We start from the raw sequence: 16,542 nt of genomic DNA, 5'->3' as shown, positions 1-16,542 counted from the left end.
GGACGTATGACGTCTTCCTGCACATTTTAATTAATAGCAGTTAATGGTATCTCTTAAAATCTTATACTCCTAAGCAGCAACTATGAGTGATGTCAATTTATGAAATGCATAAGCATATACAAATGACATGACCAATAATCTGTTTCATTAGCTGATTTGATGAAGTTGTTGTGGGATGTTTAAAACACACATTCCTCAGTGTATCTTGAATACAGTCTCAAATGTGAAGACTTAGATAAATTATACACTTTTGTTATTTAATAAACAAGAAACTAAAAGCATCCCATGATTAGCAGTTTGTAGAACCGTTTTTAGTACCACTAACTCAGAGTCGTATTCTTTATTATTTTTTCAGTCTGACATGCTGCTGTGGTCATGCTGTGTCATGCATTATGGGAGAGGATCTCTACTTTGCGCTTATGCATATAACGTTATACCAGAAGTCTTGTGGTTCTCTGATAGCAGTCGATGCCCGTACCGTTTCCTTCCACTCCAAACTTGTGGAATCATTTTTTTAATTTATTTTTTGACTGTGATTAACAAGATGCCCATGTCCTTTGACTATGAACCCAACACATGCAATATCATCAGCCTTTCAACACCATTCTAGACAGATAGTATGCTGTGTTCAATCTTCAGCAATCCATAATTTACGCATTTTGGTTTCCAATTGTCTGACTTGATGTTAAAGATACTGAGTCAGATCTATAGGTTATGAGCCAGAACTCTTTGTTTGCAATTTTGATGCTTTGCAATGGGTGATTTTATGGTAAATTTGATGGTGTTTTCATTCATAAAAAGATGAAAGCTTCCATTAAATGGCTTCATCTGGTTAACAATCTTCGTCATGGCAGAATGACAAACTCAAAATAGTTTGAAAGCTTTATGCTTTAAAGTCCAGACATTGATGGACCACCATATTCTTTAAAAATGCATACAAATGCATTTTATTCCTTGTGTACTGCGTTAAATCCAAAACTTTTTTCTTCCTAGTCCAGCATTTTGACTTTATAGAGATCCTTAAGGTTGCAAATAATCAATTTATCATCAGAATTTGGTTTAATTCGGAGGACCTGACTGCTATCTACTTTATTAGCAAGTAACAAAAGTGTACTTTGTTTTGGTAAATACAATTTTTCCATTTCTGCCATGATCTATTTAAATAAACACTGACATTTTAGCCTCTCTAATGCAAATCCGTACACTTAAAGTAAGATTTACATAACTTTAGAACATACAGATCACATAATTTATTTTGTGCAATATATACTCATACATCATAGAAACGAAAAAGGATTACCTTTTTTAAATTACAATGACTTTGTGATAAAATCCCTAGGTCTTGCTTCAAAAAAAGGCGAAAAATGCTGCTACACACCAGCTGGGAGAAATTAGATTTATAGAGCTATTACGGAGGCACATGATTTAAGAGATAACTAAATGGAAGTTAATCATTTCTCCTGAATAACTACAGATTAATCTTGATAACGGTCTCACACAGGTAGATCAACAAAACAAAACCACGTTCTAAGCACATTATTGGAAAGTTTTAATGGTTCAGCTGAACAATAAAGAGTTAAAGAGATATTCTTCTTAGGTTTTAAGAAGATTAAATAACTCTAGTTAAAGTTTATTACGCCAAAACTTCCCATCCAGACTTTTTTGATTTGAAAAATATTTTATTTAAATGTGCTAGCTCGCTAAATAAAAGAAAAATGAAAATAAATCAAACCCAAATGCATTCAAATAGGCACAGACATGAAGAGAGACTGAAAAGAAAACACATGATGTTCCCCAATTATAAAATGTGAATGTTTATTAAATGTCGACAAGAACATTAAAACACAGTATCAAGATTCAGCAAAAACAATCTATTTTACGTCACCAAAAAAATAACAGAAAGAGAAAACAGTTAGTTCTGCGCTGGGAATGAAGGAAACGGAGGATGGAGGGAGAGTTGCTGGATAACGGAGGCGGGCACGGCAGAAAAAACACAGCATTAGAGAGGGCGGGAGGAAAAAAACAGAAAATTTAGGAGATGGGGTGGGACGGTGGGGCTGGCAGCAGAGGCTAAGGCAATTAAGTAGAAACACACTAAGAAATATGGAAGGTTTGGGCACCAGGGGGAGGGCATTGATGCTCTGTAGTGAGCAGGATAACGTGGATTGATTGGAGCTTCTGATTTCACTCTTTCATCTCCTCTTCCATTGGAGACTTAGCAAGCTGCAGCAGCAGCTCGCGGAGAGGGAAAGTGACTATAAAGGCATTCGCACAACAAAAACAGATCAGGGTGTGGCAAATAATAGCTGTCTGCACATGTAAATAACAAGGGGGAACATAGCAGTAACATATTCAGTGTGCACAACAAGTCGGGGAGCGGGTTCACAGGGGAGTTGGGTGTGGGTTCAAAGGTACAGGCGCAGTTCAGCACGGCAACCAGTAGGTGGTGTTCACAATCACAATAACTAATAGGTCAATATAATCATGTAAATCTCTCTGTTATCAACACAAACAGCAGAGGGAGGCTAGTCAGACAGAAGCGTCACATTACTCCACGCTGGGACATCCTCCACCTCCCGCTCCCGTCTCTGGTCGGGCTCATGCACGTCGTCATGTGTAAACCAAAGCATGTGCCTACAGGTGCAACGTGGTGAATCAGAATAATAATTGAAAAGTTGATTTGTTTCAGCGAATCAATTTGAAAAGCAAAACTCTCATAGATTCATTACACAGAGGGATACATTTCAATGATTCAATGAAATGTCAGACATTTCTGCTAATTTTGGTAAATTGAAATGGAATATTACATAGGACTAATAATCTTTTTTTTTTTAAATTATGTATAATGTCATCGCCTACTCAATAATGTTAAAGACTGCTGAATTTATAGTTGCTGAGCAGACAGTAAAGTCATCCTCCACAAGGAGCACAAAATATAAATGGTGATTTTCATTTTTATTTTTTTAAACAGTCTGTTCATATAGTTGTATTCAGTCAGATTAAGAGAAAGTTGTGAGAAAGGAAAAAGTGCACCAATTTGCTCTGAGCACACCACCAATAATCTTTAAATACAGAAGAAGGAAGTAAACAAACCCTCTCCTTTCTTTAAATTGGCTGTTGGCCTTTGGTTGGTAATAATTTCATGTAATAATTTTCTAATCCTTTTCACGTTCAATTACCTATACCTGCTTAACGCACCTGCTAATGCCATCAGAAGGACCGACAGCTCCTTTAATTACAATGGCGTCACTGTGCACACTCATCTGGATTCATGGAGTGTCGCCAAGAAGAAGATAAGACACAATAAGCTGACAATGCAGACATGTTAAAGGCTGAGATTAAAGGAACCTTGGCTTGTTTAAAACCCCAACAGAACCACAGAATGCTCAATTGCATGACACGCTGCATTGACGCAGTAATTCATGCAAAAGGACCATGTATTAACTGCACATACAATTATAATAATATGCATGTCAATAATATTTGTCGAATTAAAAGTAAAAGTCACTTTAAGTGTAATTATGTAATAATGTGTTCAAATCACTGGATCGAGTTACAGAAATATACTTTTTAATCATATTTTAACTTTTTGAATATGACTGTACAATATGGACATACTTTTAATTGACTTAAAAGTATGGGCATATTCTTATTAGTCTTATGTAAAATTGTAGTTTAATGATAAATTGAATTGTGGGTGTTCATTAGCCATCAGCCATTTTTGTCAAAATTTACACAAACACCATTATATCACTCTGTGGTAATCAAATCTATAAAAGTTTTTTTTTTCTGTCAAAATTGTACAACTGAAAGAAAATCTACTTTCCAAGGATATTCAAATTCATTTAGACGCTCTTGTTCATGTGTACGCACAGACACACAACAGATGCACGCAAACGCACATGCTCTGTCAAGAAGAGAAACAAACATTCACACACACACGCGCGCAAATATTTGTGTACATTCACACTCGCAGTCCAGTTCCCTCTCTTTATACGTCTTATTTTACAAACTTAAAATCAGTCCTCAAACTCTGTGCCATAGTAACATCTGTTTTTTTTTTTTTTTTTTTTCTCCAGTATTTATTTCTTTTTTTCATAACATCAGTGTCTGTACTTTTGATGAAGAAGAAAGGGGCCGGCTGTCCACCGAGTCGTGACTGGGCAGCTTTTTGCGTGCCGCGCGCAGCCGAGGTTGCCGCAGAAAGCACGGGGGGTCCGGAGACACTCACAGCTGGTCCAGCGTCAGAGGTATTCAGCGCAACATTGCTTGGTGCTACACATGAAACTCAGCGCACATTCAAAGACTTTTGCAATCCAGTCTTGCTGTCCAAAAGAAGACAATCCAGAAAACGTAGAAGGTCGCACATGTCCCGCGAGGCCGCTAATGTCCCCAAATATCAAAACGTGCCTTGCATTGTTCTTTCATAAAAGAAGAAGAAGAAGAAACAAAAAAAGCATGTGCTTGAGGGATAATCACAATCCTCATCTTTCCTTGTGCTCAGATCAGTAGTCCCCAACGCCAACCATGGGGAGAAGGAGGAAAAGTTCTTTCTTTGTCACAGGTAGGTTTTCTAAAGTCCATGTGCTCTCTCGTGTTTTCGCATAGTAAGAAATGTTTCACATGCTCTGAAAGTCATACACGCTGTACAGTAGAATCTACAGATATCTTAAAGCTTTCTCCAAAAAAAAAAAAAAAAAGCTTCAACAGGATTGACAGTGCTTAAAGGAAAATAAAAATAATGGGGCAACGATTGCACAATTTTTCACCAATATGATGGCTTTGTATTTCTTTCCCCCATCTATGGTTTTCCATTCTAGCTTGAGGCAATTTTGATTTTTTCCATGAGAAACTGCAGAACTTGAACACCAAAAAAAAAAGCCAATTAGAAAAGATTTTTCTTCCCCCTGATAATCATTTTTTTTCTACGTTTGCATGACAGCAGAAAACGAGCTACACGCTAAAAACAAATTTGGAAAGAAATCTCATATTGAACACCTGGAAAAGAGAGGACAGTCTGATGAGTTGGGAATGTGGAATCGCTCCATTTCTTTAGAAACCCGATCTGACGCGACCTTTCTTCTCTTAATTCTGACACGTATGTGGACGGAGCGAAGGTGTGCCAGCCATGCATGTGCTTCACAATGTGCTCAGTCAAGTCACTCCTCTGACTTCCTGACAGGAAACTGAGTCTTAGAGAGAGCTTTGTCTGTTTGTCTTTCAGCCAGAGTCGTGCAAACACGCGTACACGCACGCACACAAAAAGTGCTGTGTTTCCATCTGCGATGTTGCATCGGTTGGCCGGTACTCAGCTGGCAGGCAGATCAGACAAAGTGCCCAATATGCTCCCTAATGGCCCACGTCAGACGAACGAGATCCTCCGTTGTCTCTTTTCTTTGTCTCCTCATTTTTTATTCTTTTTGCGCCTTCTTGTGCTTTTCTCGCTTGCCTTTCGTCCCCTTTGATGCACTCTGTCCCCCTTTTTCCTTCAGCCAATTTAACTCCTGTGAGCTCGTTTCCTCCTCTTCTCTGTCTTTTTTTTTTCTCCCTCATTATTTGAGGAAGCGCCGCTCATTGCCACGACCCTGCTGGGTCTCATTCACACAGATAAGGGATGTAAATGTATCAAAGTGCACCGGTGAGCTTTCCCTTCAAGCAGATGAAACCCAAGAATTTGCATCTTCTGCCTGCATTTTGGGAAGGGGCTGGTTTTGTTCCCTTATATGCGATAGAACGCTCTCCAACGATAGCTCCGAAAGTTTTGGGCTGAGGATGGGGAGTCAGAGTCAAGAGAATATGATGATACTGCAGAGGGGTTTGAACTGAGGAAAGACAGCAAAGTAGATTGTGGGCTCAAGGCTCGACTTTGCTGTTTTATAAGGTAAAATATCAAAATTGCGGGGATCGTGGTTAGAATCTTCCATAAAGAAAGCATCATGGCAGTAACAGAGATGAGGGGGGGAAAGGAGGAAGCTATGGCGCCAACTGCAGTCAACTAAACTTAAATAATAAACAATGTGAAGACACATAATTCAATCTGTCAAAAACCATGTTTTTTTTTTTATATATATATTTATATATTTCTTCTGAATGATCCAAAAACATCTCGTCTTCTCCTCTCCCTCCTTTTTATGAGTTTTATTTATTATCGGGGTCACGGGTGGGACGGATCTTCATCTCAGAGAACTTGAGGGAATACTGCCAGCCGGTCCAGGAGGACCACTCGATGCCGTCTGCGTAGGAGGTGTGCTGGCCGCGGAGGTACTGGCCGTTGAGGTTGGAGGTGTGGCAGTTCCGGTACCACCAGGCGCCATGGTAGAACGAGGCACAGTTGTTCTCAGAGTGGTCGTTGTCCCTGTCTTTGGTGGTGAACTTCATGCCATTGTGCTTCAGAAGAGAGTCACCTTAAAAACAAGCAGAAGGTTTTGATTGTTGACATTTTGTAACGTTAGTATCACAAACGTCAATCTATTCAGATGTTGTTTGGTACGCAAATGCAAAGTAGCCTTAATGGGGAAAGTGGAAGGATGGATATGTCTATCAGCTTTGCACATTCCAACATCTTAAGAAAAGTAGCTTGGTCAAACTATAAAAAGCAATTTGTAAGTGTTTCCAGAGATTGCTGTTAAAAATTCAAGTCTGTGCTTTGACTAGGCCATTTCAAACTCGTCTAAGCTCTTCCATTTTTCAAGTAGCTGTATGTTGTGTTGGAGGAGTGACCTCCATCCCAGTTTCAAATCCGTTGGATCCTTCAACACTCATTTTTATTTGCATCATCCTGTATTTAACAATCGTCCATTTCCTTTCACCTCTGCCTAGCTTTCTAAAGCAAAGAAGCATAATGCATGTGTGCTAAAATGTTACATTTTGGTCTCAGTGAGTAATGTACTTTTGCCAGTTTGAATAATAAAAGGTATTGTCACACTTGGTTCCAATTCTTGGGCAATTCTGGGTTTTGTTTTTCCTCAACATTTTGATGTTGAGGCTTTTTCACAAAAAGCTGCAAAGTTGATGCAGCAGATAAGGCAGTGAGCTTCTTCTTTGCCGTCTCATTTACAAGCGGAAATAAGAGGACAGTTTCCTTTCTTTGGCTCGCTAAATAATCCATTTGAATTGAAGTGCACAGCGATTTAACAAAACCCCAACCTAACCCCAACCTTAACCCTTTTTCACTTTACAATCTTTGAGTTGGTGCATCACATAAAAGCCCAGTAAGTCTAGAGTTGTGATGTGACTAATTGTGGGAAAGTTAGCACAATGCCTATATAGAAAACAAGTTATGTGTAAAAAACTATTTTTGTTTGATCTCATTCTGATTGCATATATTCACAGTTATTTTAAACAGGAAAAATAATAAATTGCCCTTTAGGTTAAGCAGAATAACAGAAATAAAAATAGAGCTCCAGTGTTCTGAAGAATATTTTCTTCTCATTATCTGAAGCGGGAGGTCAGGCCACTTGGCAGCCAATTCATCAAACTTTCTTTTGTGACCTTTATGGCTTTTAATAACACACGCTTTCTTGATGGTTTCATCTGGATATGTGGCACTCGGAGAGGCTTTAATGTTTATTTTTCGATGTAAATGTTTTAACAGAGGCATAATGTCATATCTTGATTTCATTCTGCTGGGCATCTTTCATTCCCCCCCTCCTTCTGTTGGTACAAAAAGCTTTAAAAGCATAATCAATGAGAGGGTCCGCTTTTCTCCAGCCCACGATTGTGAATATGACAGTGATGTAAGACCACTGCAGGGATGCGGCACAGCCAAGTGCCCTTAATCATGGTCTGGATGCTAAGTCTGATCCCCACAATCAAATTGCTGAGCTGGAAACATTGTCCCACCACGTAAAGATTTCTCTCTGGCAATTTCTCAACGATGATAACCGCTCTGAAAAGCCCCTGCTTTTAAAGACTTACAAGTAAAATGAGAGAAACGTCCTCAGAGATGCAGCAGTAACTCCGAATTTTCTTGATTTCTTTTTGCAAATGGATGTTCAAAGAGCTCTTAATGTGCAATGAACTCCCCCCATGCTGCTCCGTTCATCTCTTTTCTCCCCTTTATTTTCAAAGCTGATTTCACATCGGGGGCCAGAAAGTGAAAAGAAGGACAAAGCTGCGAGCCGAATGAAAGGCTGTTTACCAGCCATCGGGTGATCACTAACAGCCAGAGAGGGCATCAAACAGCGCTTAATTGTGAAACTCCTCCACCGTCTCTCTTGTTCCGCCCCGCTCACCCTCCCCAATTGGCATTACTATGGTAACCCTCTAAGATGGAAAAAATAACCTGACGACACGCCTCATATTCATGTTTTCCATCCGTTTTGGTGTTAGCAGGAAAATAGTTGGTGAACAAAGGAGCAAAGGGGAGATGGGAGAGCCCCCCATGGTGTCAACAACAGGTTGATGTCCAGAGGGCGCAGAGAGAGGAGGAAAAACAACAGAGGCACATAAAGGCTCATTTACAAGGCACCGGGTGTCACCTTGGTGGTTTGAGGGGGCCGGCAGCCTCCTCTGATGCCCATTACGATCCAGCTGCTCACGGTGCAAATGAGCACCTGTTGGCTGATCGGGGAGAAGGCAGAGAAGGACAACAGCAGCAAATGGTCCTAATAAGAATAGCAACAAAACCTGGAGGGAAGCTAACGTGGTCTCTGGGGAGCATGGATTCGCTTAAATGGACTGCATTCAAACACGACTTTTGAGAATACTGAAGCAAATAGGCAAAAGTTTATTCTTTACAGACAGTGGTCACAAATTAAAAGAAGGGTAAATCAAACAAATGTGAAACACACAAAAAAAAAAAAAAAAAAAAAAAAAAGAATGCATGTCGTAACAGCTCAGGTTTAACAAAAAGTCATTGTAGAAGTAAGAATGTCTTTAGTTGCTTTGTGAAAGTCCAAACTCTGTAGGAAGGACTGGGCATTACTTTCCACAATCAAAATTTTTTTTATTTACTGATCTCAGATGGAGAGGTATATTTGAATCAAAGCCAAAACATTAGGTGAGTTATACAGGTAATCAGTAAAGTTTATGGATGTTATGCTAGGTTCAGCATGAAGTTGGACGGAACAAAAATGCTCATAGGTTTATTTGGAAATAATTTTTAAAAACAAGGTATAAATTTCTTCAACTTCACAGCTATCCATTAGATAAAATCCCAATAAAATGTGTTTCATTTTATTGGGGTTTTATTTTATTGGGAGTGCCGGTTTTGCAAGACACTGTAGGCAGAACTATCCGGGTTTTTATTTAGCCCAGCTCATCTTCTGGTACACCTGCTTCCTCTGGCTTTTCCTTCCAACACAACTCCTCCCTTCTGCATCTCTCATATTTGTCCCTGTTCTCTCAGTGTTCTCGAAGCGGTGCTCCCCACAGGTCCCTTAAATTGCTTCTTCATTTCAGTGGCAGGTTTTTGTTTACGCTGCAGGTCAAGCTGTGCAATTAATTGCCAGTAATTTAATCAAGGTGACAGGTAGCTGGCTTGGATCTGATGGTTAGGGAGCGGAGACAACACCACTTTCTGTGCCTCTCCCTCTCTCTAGTTCTCTGTGTTGGTGTGTGTGTGTGTGCGTGTGTGTGTGTAAGAAACTGCACTCCTTAAGCGGTGGACCCGCCTCCTGCGCTGTAAAAATACTGCACTGCTATAACAGCTGAAGGTAGAAAGGAGGAGGAGCCGGTTGTAGGTGTCGCCTGCTTCTGGTTTTAGCAACAATGCTTGAGTTTGAAGAGTCTAGTCATGGCAAAAGCACAGCACATCTCACAAGAAGATGAGAACCTATGTGCGGTACATACCTGCGTTGCCAGAATAGTCTCCAACCGTCAAAGGGTATCCATCATCATCAGGGTCCACCGAGAAGAGACCCACGCCGAAGGTGCCGTAATGGGCGTACGCTGTGCTATTTTCAAAGTCCTCTAAGTCGATGCGCAGCTCATAGTTCCCCTGGATGGACAGAGCATGAATCTGCTTCAATCCTGCAGGGGAGAAAAGAAAAAAAAAAATAGAATGACACCCAGACAAAAACAATCCATTACAAAGTATCCTGCTTGTTCTCAACAGACAATCTGAAGCTATTTCAGTCCTCTGCCTCACCGCCGTATATTTTCTGGAAATAAGATATATATTTTTGCCCATTTAGAGCCTTCCTCTGTATGTGTTGGGTTTCTTTCGGAAACAAGATTAGAGAGTCCTTTTAAAAGTGATGCACTCACACGGCTGCTTGGAAAGAAGCTGGAGATTTTTTTTTTAAACAAAATTCATCATTCAGTGGGATGCATGGGTTCTGAGTTTAAGGTTTAACTCCTTCAGCGCATGTTCTGTCAGACGAATCTATGGTTTATATACGAATGCCTTCAAGATTCAACCATTTCAGTAGTAAGTTTAACCCGTTTTGGTGTTTGCTTGTTTTAATATGTGCAGCCAATAATAATAAAAAATCTGCCCATTTTACTCCAATACTAATTTCAATATACTTAAAAAAAATAATAATTCCAACATAAGCACTGAACCCACCTCACAGACTTAAAATCAATATTCTATCTTGGTCAAAGCAATTTTCAAACCTTTGACGTCAAATTTTGTCGACAAGGAAATGTTTTAAAAATTGCCGGTGTGTTTACAGTCCTGTGATTTTGCGATCCAACACAATGCAGCAAGATGACTGATCTTCCTCACTTCAGTGTTTTATTAGGCCATGTATCTTCAGCAGTGATGCTCCCAATGTGAAAATAAAATTATTTCAACTGAAATGTTCATCCATTCGTCTGCGCAGTTTCAGAAGGGAAGCTGGTGGCTGTCTCCAGAGGACACTTGGTGAGAGGCAGGTCACACAGGTAAAAGGGAAAGGTAATTTTATTAATATAGCACAGTTTCATCAAGAAGGCAATACAAAGTGCACTTTGTATTCCTTATTGCACACATACCAAAGGGTATTTTTCTTTCCAACATTTTTGGGATCAAAATGTTCAGAAGTATTTATTGTTAATTTGTTACTGGCAAATATCATTTCTCAGCACCGAACATTGATATTTTACACAGGGTAAAATAGTTGTTTATACCCATCACTTTCATGTGAATTATTTTGAGTCCCAAATTACTCTTTCAATTACTGCTGAACCTTTCAGAGGACGTGTGCTGGCAAGACAGACTGTGCCAGAGGGGAAGAAAAGAGGAATTTCCATCCCTTCCATCCTGCGCTCCCTCCTGCTCAAGGTGGCCCCCTGCTGTGCTGGAGTGATGGTTCTTCTCAAGGAAGCTTTTCCCCTCCTGGGTTGATCAAAGGTATCAAAGAGGAATAACGTGTCAAGCAGAGAGAGGCAGGAAGAACTCTACCTGGGTGTCTTGAAGACAAAAATTCAAAGCAGGAAGACTAACAATGAATCAGGTTTCCAGGATGTGCTAAAGAGACTGGCTGTAATGTACTTTTGCAGATACTCAATATAAGCGTTTGATCAGGAGAAAATTACTTGACAGTAATCTTGGAAAGCTTCAACTTTAGTTATAGATGGCTGTAAGAGCAGCTGCTACGCGGGACGGAAAGCGCTGCAATGAACTCGAATGCTGTGATTTTGTTTTATTTTTTTTTACCTCTTACAGTGTGCCTCACCTCTGCAAATTAAACTCATTCTCTCTCTCTCTCTCTCTCTCTCTCTCTCTCTCTCTCTCTTTCTCTCTCTCTCTCTTTTTTTGAAGCTTACAAAGCTCAAACGGTCTCGGTCTAATTTGAATTCCATCACTGTCGAGAACTGCTCTCTGAGAGCACCTTGTCTGAAGTGGAGGGCTAATTTGATGACAAACACATCTGAAAGAGCCCATTATTATTCCGAGGCAGAAGCCTGCAGTCTGGGCCGAGGCACTTAGTTTGGATTTTATCCAGCCCAATGGGAGGCGAATCTCATGCTCTTGGTTTTCAAAGCAAATCAGACAATCATAGGAGGAGGATCAGGCGTTAAACACATCCACGGTGAGTTTATGCGTGACGCTTCCAAGTTCCTTTCTTTGTAAAAGTATATCAACGCACGGAAAAGAAGAGACGCAGGAGTGCAAACAAAATTTTACACATTTTCACACAGCTTCAGAGAAACAAAAACAAAACAAAAAAAAAAACAAAACAAAACAAAACAAACAAAAAAAGTGCCATTTACAGAAATAGTTTTGGTGTCGCAGACGACGTTGGAGAGAAAAATAACGGTATCAATCTGCGGGATCACCTCGGGGAAAGGAAGCCCGCAGCGATTTGACAAACTTCAAAAGACTTTGAATGTTTTCTCTTCCAGAAAAAAGGGAAGCTGAAATTGCAGATGCAACACGGCTCTATTTAAAGACTCTCCAGCGTTCCAACTGTATTTACACAACTTTAATTCAGTTCCTAATTAAAGCCCCAGAGAATCTCAGCGAGACGCCAATTCAGAATAATTAAAAAGGAAGACAAGAGAAATAACAACAGAGACTTTGCTGCTAAAAGTCTTAATGCTCAGGTGTAAGTGTGCGCTAATTAAATGCTATTGTTAGCATATTTGAAATTAGCTCTAATGCAAGTGAGGATTTTAAGGTGTTTTGCTGCAGTATTAACATGCTGATTGCTCCATAGGGGACTCCCTGTTGCTCTCTTTCTGCACTGATTTAATATTACTTAAAAGCTCAGTAAAATTAATATACATTTTTTAGCTGAGTAATCATGTTTCACCTATACATATATATATTTTCCTGACAAGTTTCATGTTGTTGTTTATGTTGATTTATTGTTTGCAGCCCACAGCGCATTATTAATGGTAAACAAAAATCTGACAGCAATAATTAATTTTCAGAAACTTGATTCTAATTTAAATTATATATAGCAATGATTCCTGCAGTTTGGAAATAAACAACCCAAAGAGGTAAATAATTGCACACTGTCTTCCCGAAGGAGGAAGAAACTGTTTAAAATGTTTATTTTTACTTTAATGACTCTTATTTATACTTGGAAGAAATAAAACAGGGACTTGATGATAATAAAAAAAAAGATTTTCAGCCACTTCTATGAATTATATCACATTTGGGAGGACAGCATTGTACAGTAAACAGAAACAAAATTATGCAGGCAATTTCAGTTTTTATTGTTATTTTATCTTTATAATTCATCAACGTGCTGAAGCACCAAGTGAAAAATGTTTATCCAAAATCTTTTATTCATGAGAATATGAAAGCTTGTGAATGTAGTTTGGTTGGGATAACATAAAAATAAACATTTGTCAGTCGTAAAATGTGGGTATAAATTGACAAAGATCCAAATTGACCCAGCCAAAAGTTAAATACTGGAAACAATGTGTTGTTTCAAATACTGAAATGAAAACATCTCATGAGATATAAAGCATTTCTGGGTGATTAAATATTTGAATGAATGAATAAATAAATAAATAAATAAATAAATAAATAAATAAATAAATAAATAAATAAATAAATAAATAAATAAAGCAGGGACAATTACTTTGGCACAACTTTGCAAATGTATTGAGTCATTCTTATTTTGGACTTTAAGTCAGGCTTATTTAATCAGTTTGACTCAGTTTTTCAATTGTCACTAAAGTTGAGACTTTCAACACATCTGAGGTCACAAATCAACACCTATGTGATCTTGAAGACCATTTTGAAACAGATCTGTTATCTAGTGCGCTCCTTTTGTTATTTTATATTTTATTAAAGATCAAACCAATGCATAAAACAAATAGCAAACATTAAAACAGAATGTAATGAATTAATTTGGTGTTTAAGTGTATTTATGTTAGCTAGCAAACAACAAATACTTCACTGCTTTTAAATTATGATAAGACAGAAGTTTGAACAAGAGTCTTTGAAAAAATAAACAGCTTTGTCAATCACTTGACCTGGACGGTATTAAACTGGCCACCGGTAATGAAGAACTGCCGTTATTTTTGACTTTTCATGGTGGCTGTGTCTGTACAGAAAAAAAGACAAACAAAAGCCATTACCCTAACAAAACAAATAAACAAAAAAGCTTTCAGAAAGTAAGAAAAAATGTTGATCACCATCATCTTTTGAGAAATATGAAGAAGTTGTTAATGTGTGGATGCATAGTTTAGTACTGCACATTATTCTTTGTTACCTTGATGTGCACCGAAATAGTAATCGAGCACCGTCTACATGTTTCAGCTTTTCTGAATGCTTGGCATCATAATGGGTTTAACTATGTACATCATTAAGGTCCCAACCTTAGTGTTGTAAAGATGAACGTCTGCCTTTTGCCAACACACAAAGGAGGCATAATTAACGTCTTCTGAAAGGAAGATAAACAACACAACCAGTCGTCATTTTAAAGAATCAATGCATTTGCAGATAAGGAATCTCATTAGCCTGGTTGCAATGTGATGAGCAAAAAATTTTGCTTTTTTCCGTCTTATGCAGTATCTACCTTATGAGTTTCATTAGCCTTTTTTTTTTTTTTTAGATCTAACGGACAAAGGTAAAATCAGTAAATACAAAATAAATTTGTCACAGAAATGTAAATTTTAGTTATTGAGAGAAAAGCTTCTCCAAATAAACCTGGGCCAATGAGTAAAAATAGAATCCTAACGGGTTTCGTCACCTTGGTGGGGATGGTGGCTATATTCCTATGGAAGTATGTCTGCTCACTCCTCTTTTAAATTTGGCCGCTCTGTGTACTTTTCAGGATTAAACGGATCGAAGGTTCAAGTCTGCACTTTAAAAAGTTTACCCCCAGAGGTATGGCTTGGATAATCGTCCAGCTGTGTTTTTGAACAATGCATCAAATCTTGAGGATTTCCTGGTAAATAGCATAATTTGTGATTTCAACTGTTCAATGGGTCCTGAAGAAACAATGCAGCCCACCCCATCACACTGCCACCGTCATGTCTGGCTGCTAACACGTTCCTGGATTCGGTTGGTTATGACAGATGTAAATAGAAAGCACGCCATTAAAAAAGCTCAGCTTTTGCCTCGTCAAACCACAGAATTGTTTGTCCAAAAGCAAAGGAGATCAGCAATGTTTTTTGTTTTTGCTTAGAAAACCTTAGTTTCTGTTTTGTCACAGGTAAACATCCCCTCAGAAGTTTCACATGGTCAAATATCACTTTAGATGCTGTTCAGAGATGAGACACTGATGCACTGTTGATGTAATTTCAGAGGGCATGCCACGCCTAAGAAGCTTCACCTCTCTTCCACATTTTCTCCATGTGGGAATAATGGCCCTTACTGTGGATATTATTATTTAAAAGCCTTTTTTGTCTTTTTACTTTACTAAATTTATCTCTGATAAGATCGATTTGAGGAACAGGAACACTCACGGCCACAAGAAATGGAAACAGAGGAGATCTTTCAGAAGGTCAATGCCTTTTCTTAGCACTTCAAAGTATCTAATTTTTATAATTTCATTTGTACTCGCAACAGCGTGAGCTAAAGGCTACTATGTCTTCACAGTTAAAAATAGCACTAAATCTGAAATCCTACAATTATCCTCATCATGATCATTATTCTGAATATCAGATGGACAGAGGACACCAGTGCGTCTTCTGTGCTGCATGTGAAAAGCAGACCGACACCAAAATTGGAGCACGGCTACTCATGGGACCCGAGATATTGGTCTCTTCGGAAATAGATTTAGAAAAACATAAAAAAATAAAAAATTGCAAAACAAATGATATATATACGTAATTAGCTCCTTAAACTAGGTCACAGCAATCCATAACTCATTTTCGCAGCTCTGAGGTTGAGAGGAAGGAGGACAAAGTTAGCCTGTTTAGAACTTGAAGAGAGTAATTTGTTATTTTGATCTTTTATTCGTTCCGAGAGGGCACTCTTGCTTCGAGACGAAGAGGGGAAACACAGTGCAAGCCTTCCTGGCATTGATTAAACCATTACCAACAGGGATTCCTGCACTTTAAATGCGGTTTTCCAGCTAATGAGACTGACATCAATGACTTCATGAAGAAAAAGAAAGAAAAAATAAATACATCTTTGTGGGATGCCTATGCTTTAGTGCTAAAAGGTCCAAATATTAATGTTTTATTTGCTTTTATTTAAAAAGTGTGTGAGTGGGGGTGATGTATCGGATGCTTTTACGGGACGGTTCGGAGGTCTGAGCTCAGACTCGACAGAACTCCAGGGCATGAAGAGAAAGAATGCAAAAAGAAAAAAAAAAGGTGATCCCTAAACCCAACAGAGGAAAGATTACACTCCTCTTTGCCATTTGTGACATTTCTCCAAGTTAATTATTCATCATGCTTTTCTCCCTCTGTTGCTGGGGGGCAGCTCCAGAGACTGTTCCAGCATTAGAGGGGGAAAGGAGCAGTGCTCTTCCATCTCCTCCTCCTCGCCATCCCTTACTACTGTAACCCAACCCCTCCCTCGTTTGTCATACCCCCTCTACTCCTGCTTAATCTTCCTGTCAAGCTGTTTTTACTCCACAGAGATTGTCGATAAAGGGGGAGTTAGGAGACGTCGGGGCTGCTCCAATACACCCACAAGGACAGCTGCTGTGACCCTCACCCACTGCGGGGGGACATGGGGGGACGGAGGGTGTCCGCCACGTC

At 39.0% G+C, this 16,542-nt stretch overlaps 1 protein-coding gene across 2 annotated transcripts in view; it reads right to left on the bottom strand.

Annotated features, from left to right (window-relative positions):
• Positions 1-1,790: 1,790 nt before the first annotated feature.
• The window catches only part of fibcd1b (fibrinogen C domain containing 1b), a 143,279-nt gene continuing 128,527 nt past the window's right edge, over positions 1,791-16,542 (bottom strand). For both annotated transcript variants that reach the window (XM_055052509.1, XM_055052510.1), the window contains 2 exons: positions 9,793-9,972; positions 1,791-6,404 (listed from right to left, as the gene is read on the bottom strand). In XM_055052509.1, coding sequence (XP_054908484.1) covers positions 6,139-6,404; positions 9,793-9,972 — 446 coding nt within the window. In that variant the 3' untranslated portion in view covers positions 1,791-6,138. The remainder of the gene's footprint in view (positions 6,405-9,792; positions 9,973-16,542) is intronic.

The sequence above is a fragment of the Poeciliopsis prolifica genome, unplaced genomic scaffold (genome assembly GCF_027474105.1).
Source record: "Poeciliopsis prolifica strain line A6 unplaced genomic scaffold, Auburn_PproV2 SCAFFOLD035, whole genome shotgun sequence".
NCBI classification, from domain to species: Eukaryota; Metazoa; Chordata; class Actinopteri; order Cyprinodontiformes; family Poeciliidae; genus Poeciliopsis; species Poeciliopsis prolifica.
This window is presented reverse-complemented; position numbering and strand designations above follow the sequence as displayed.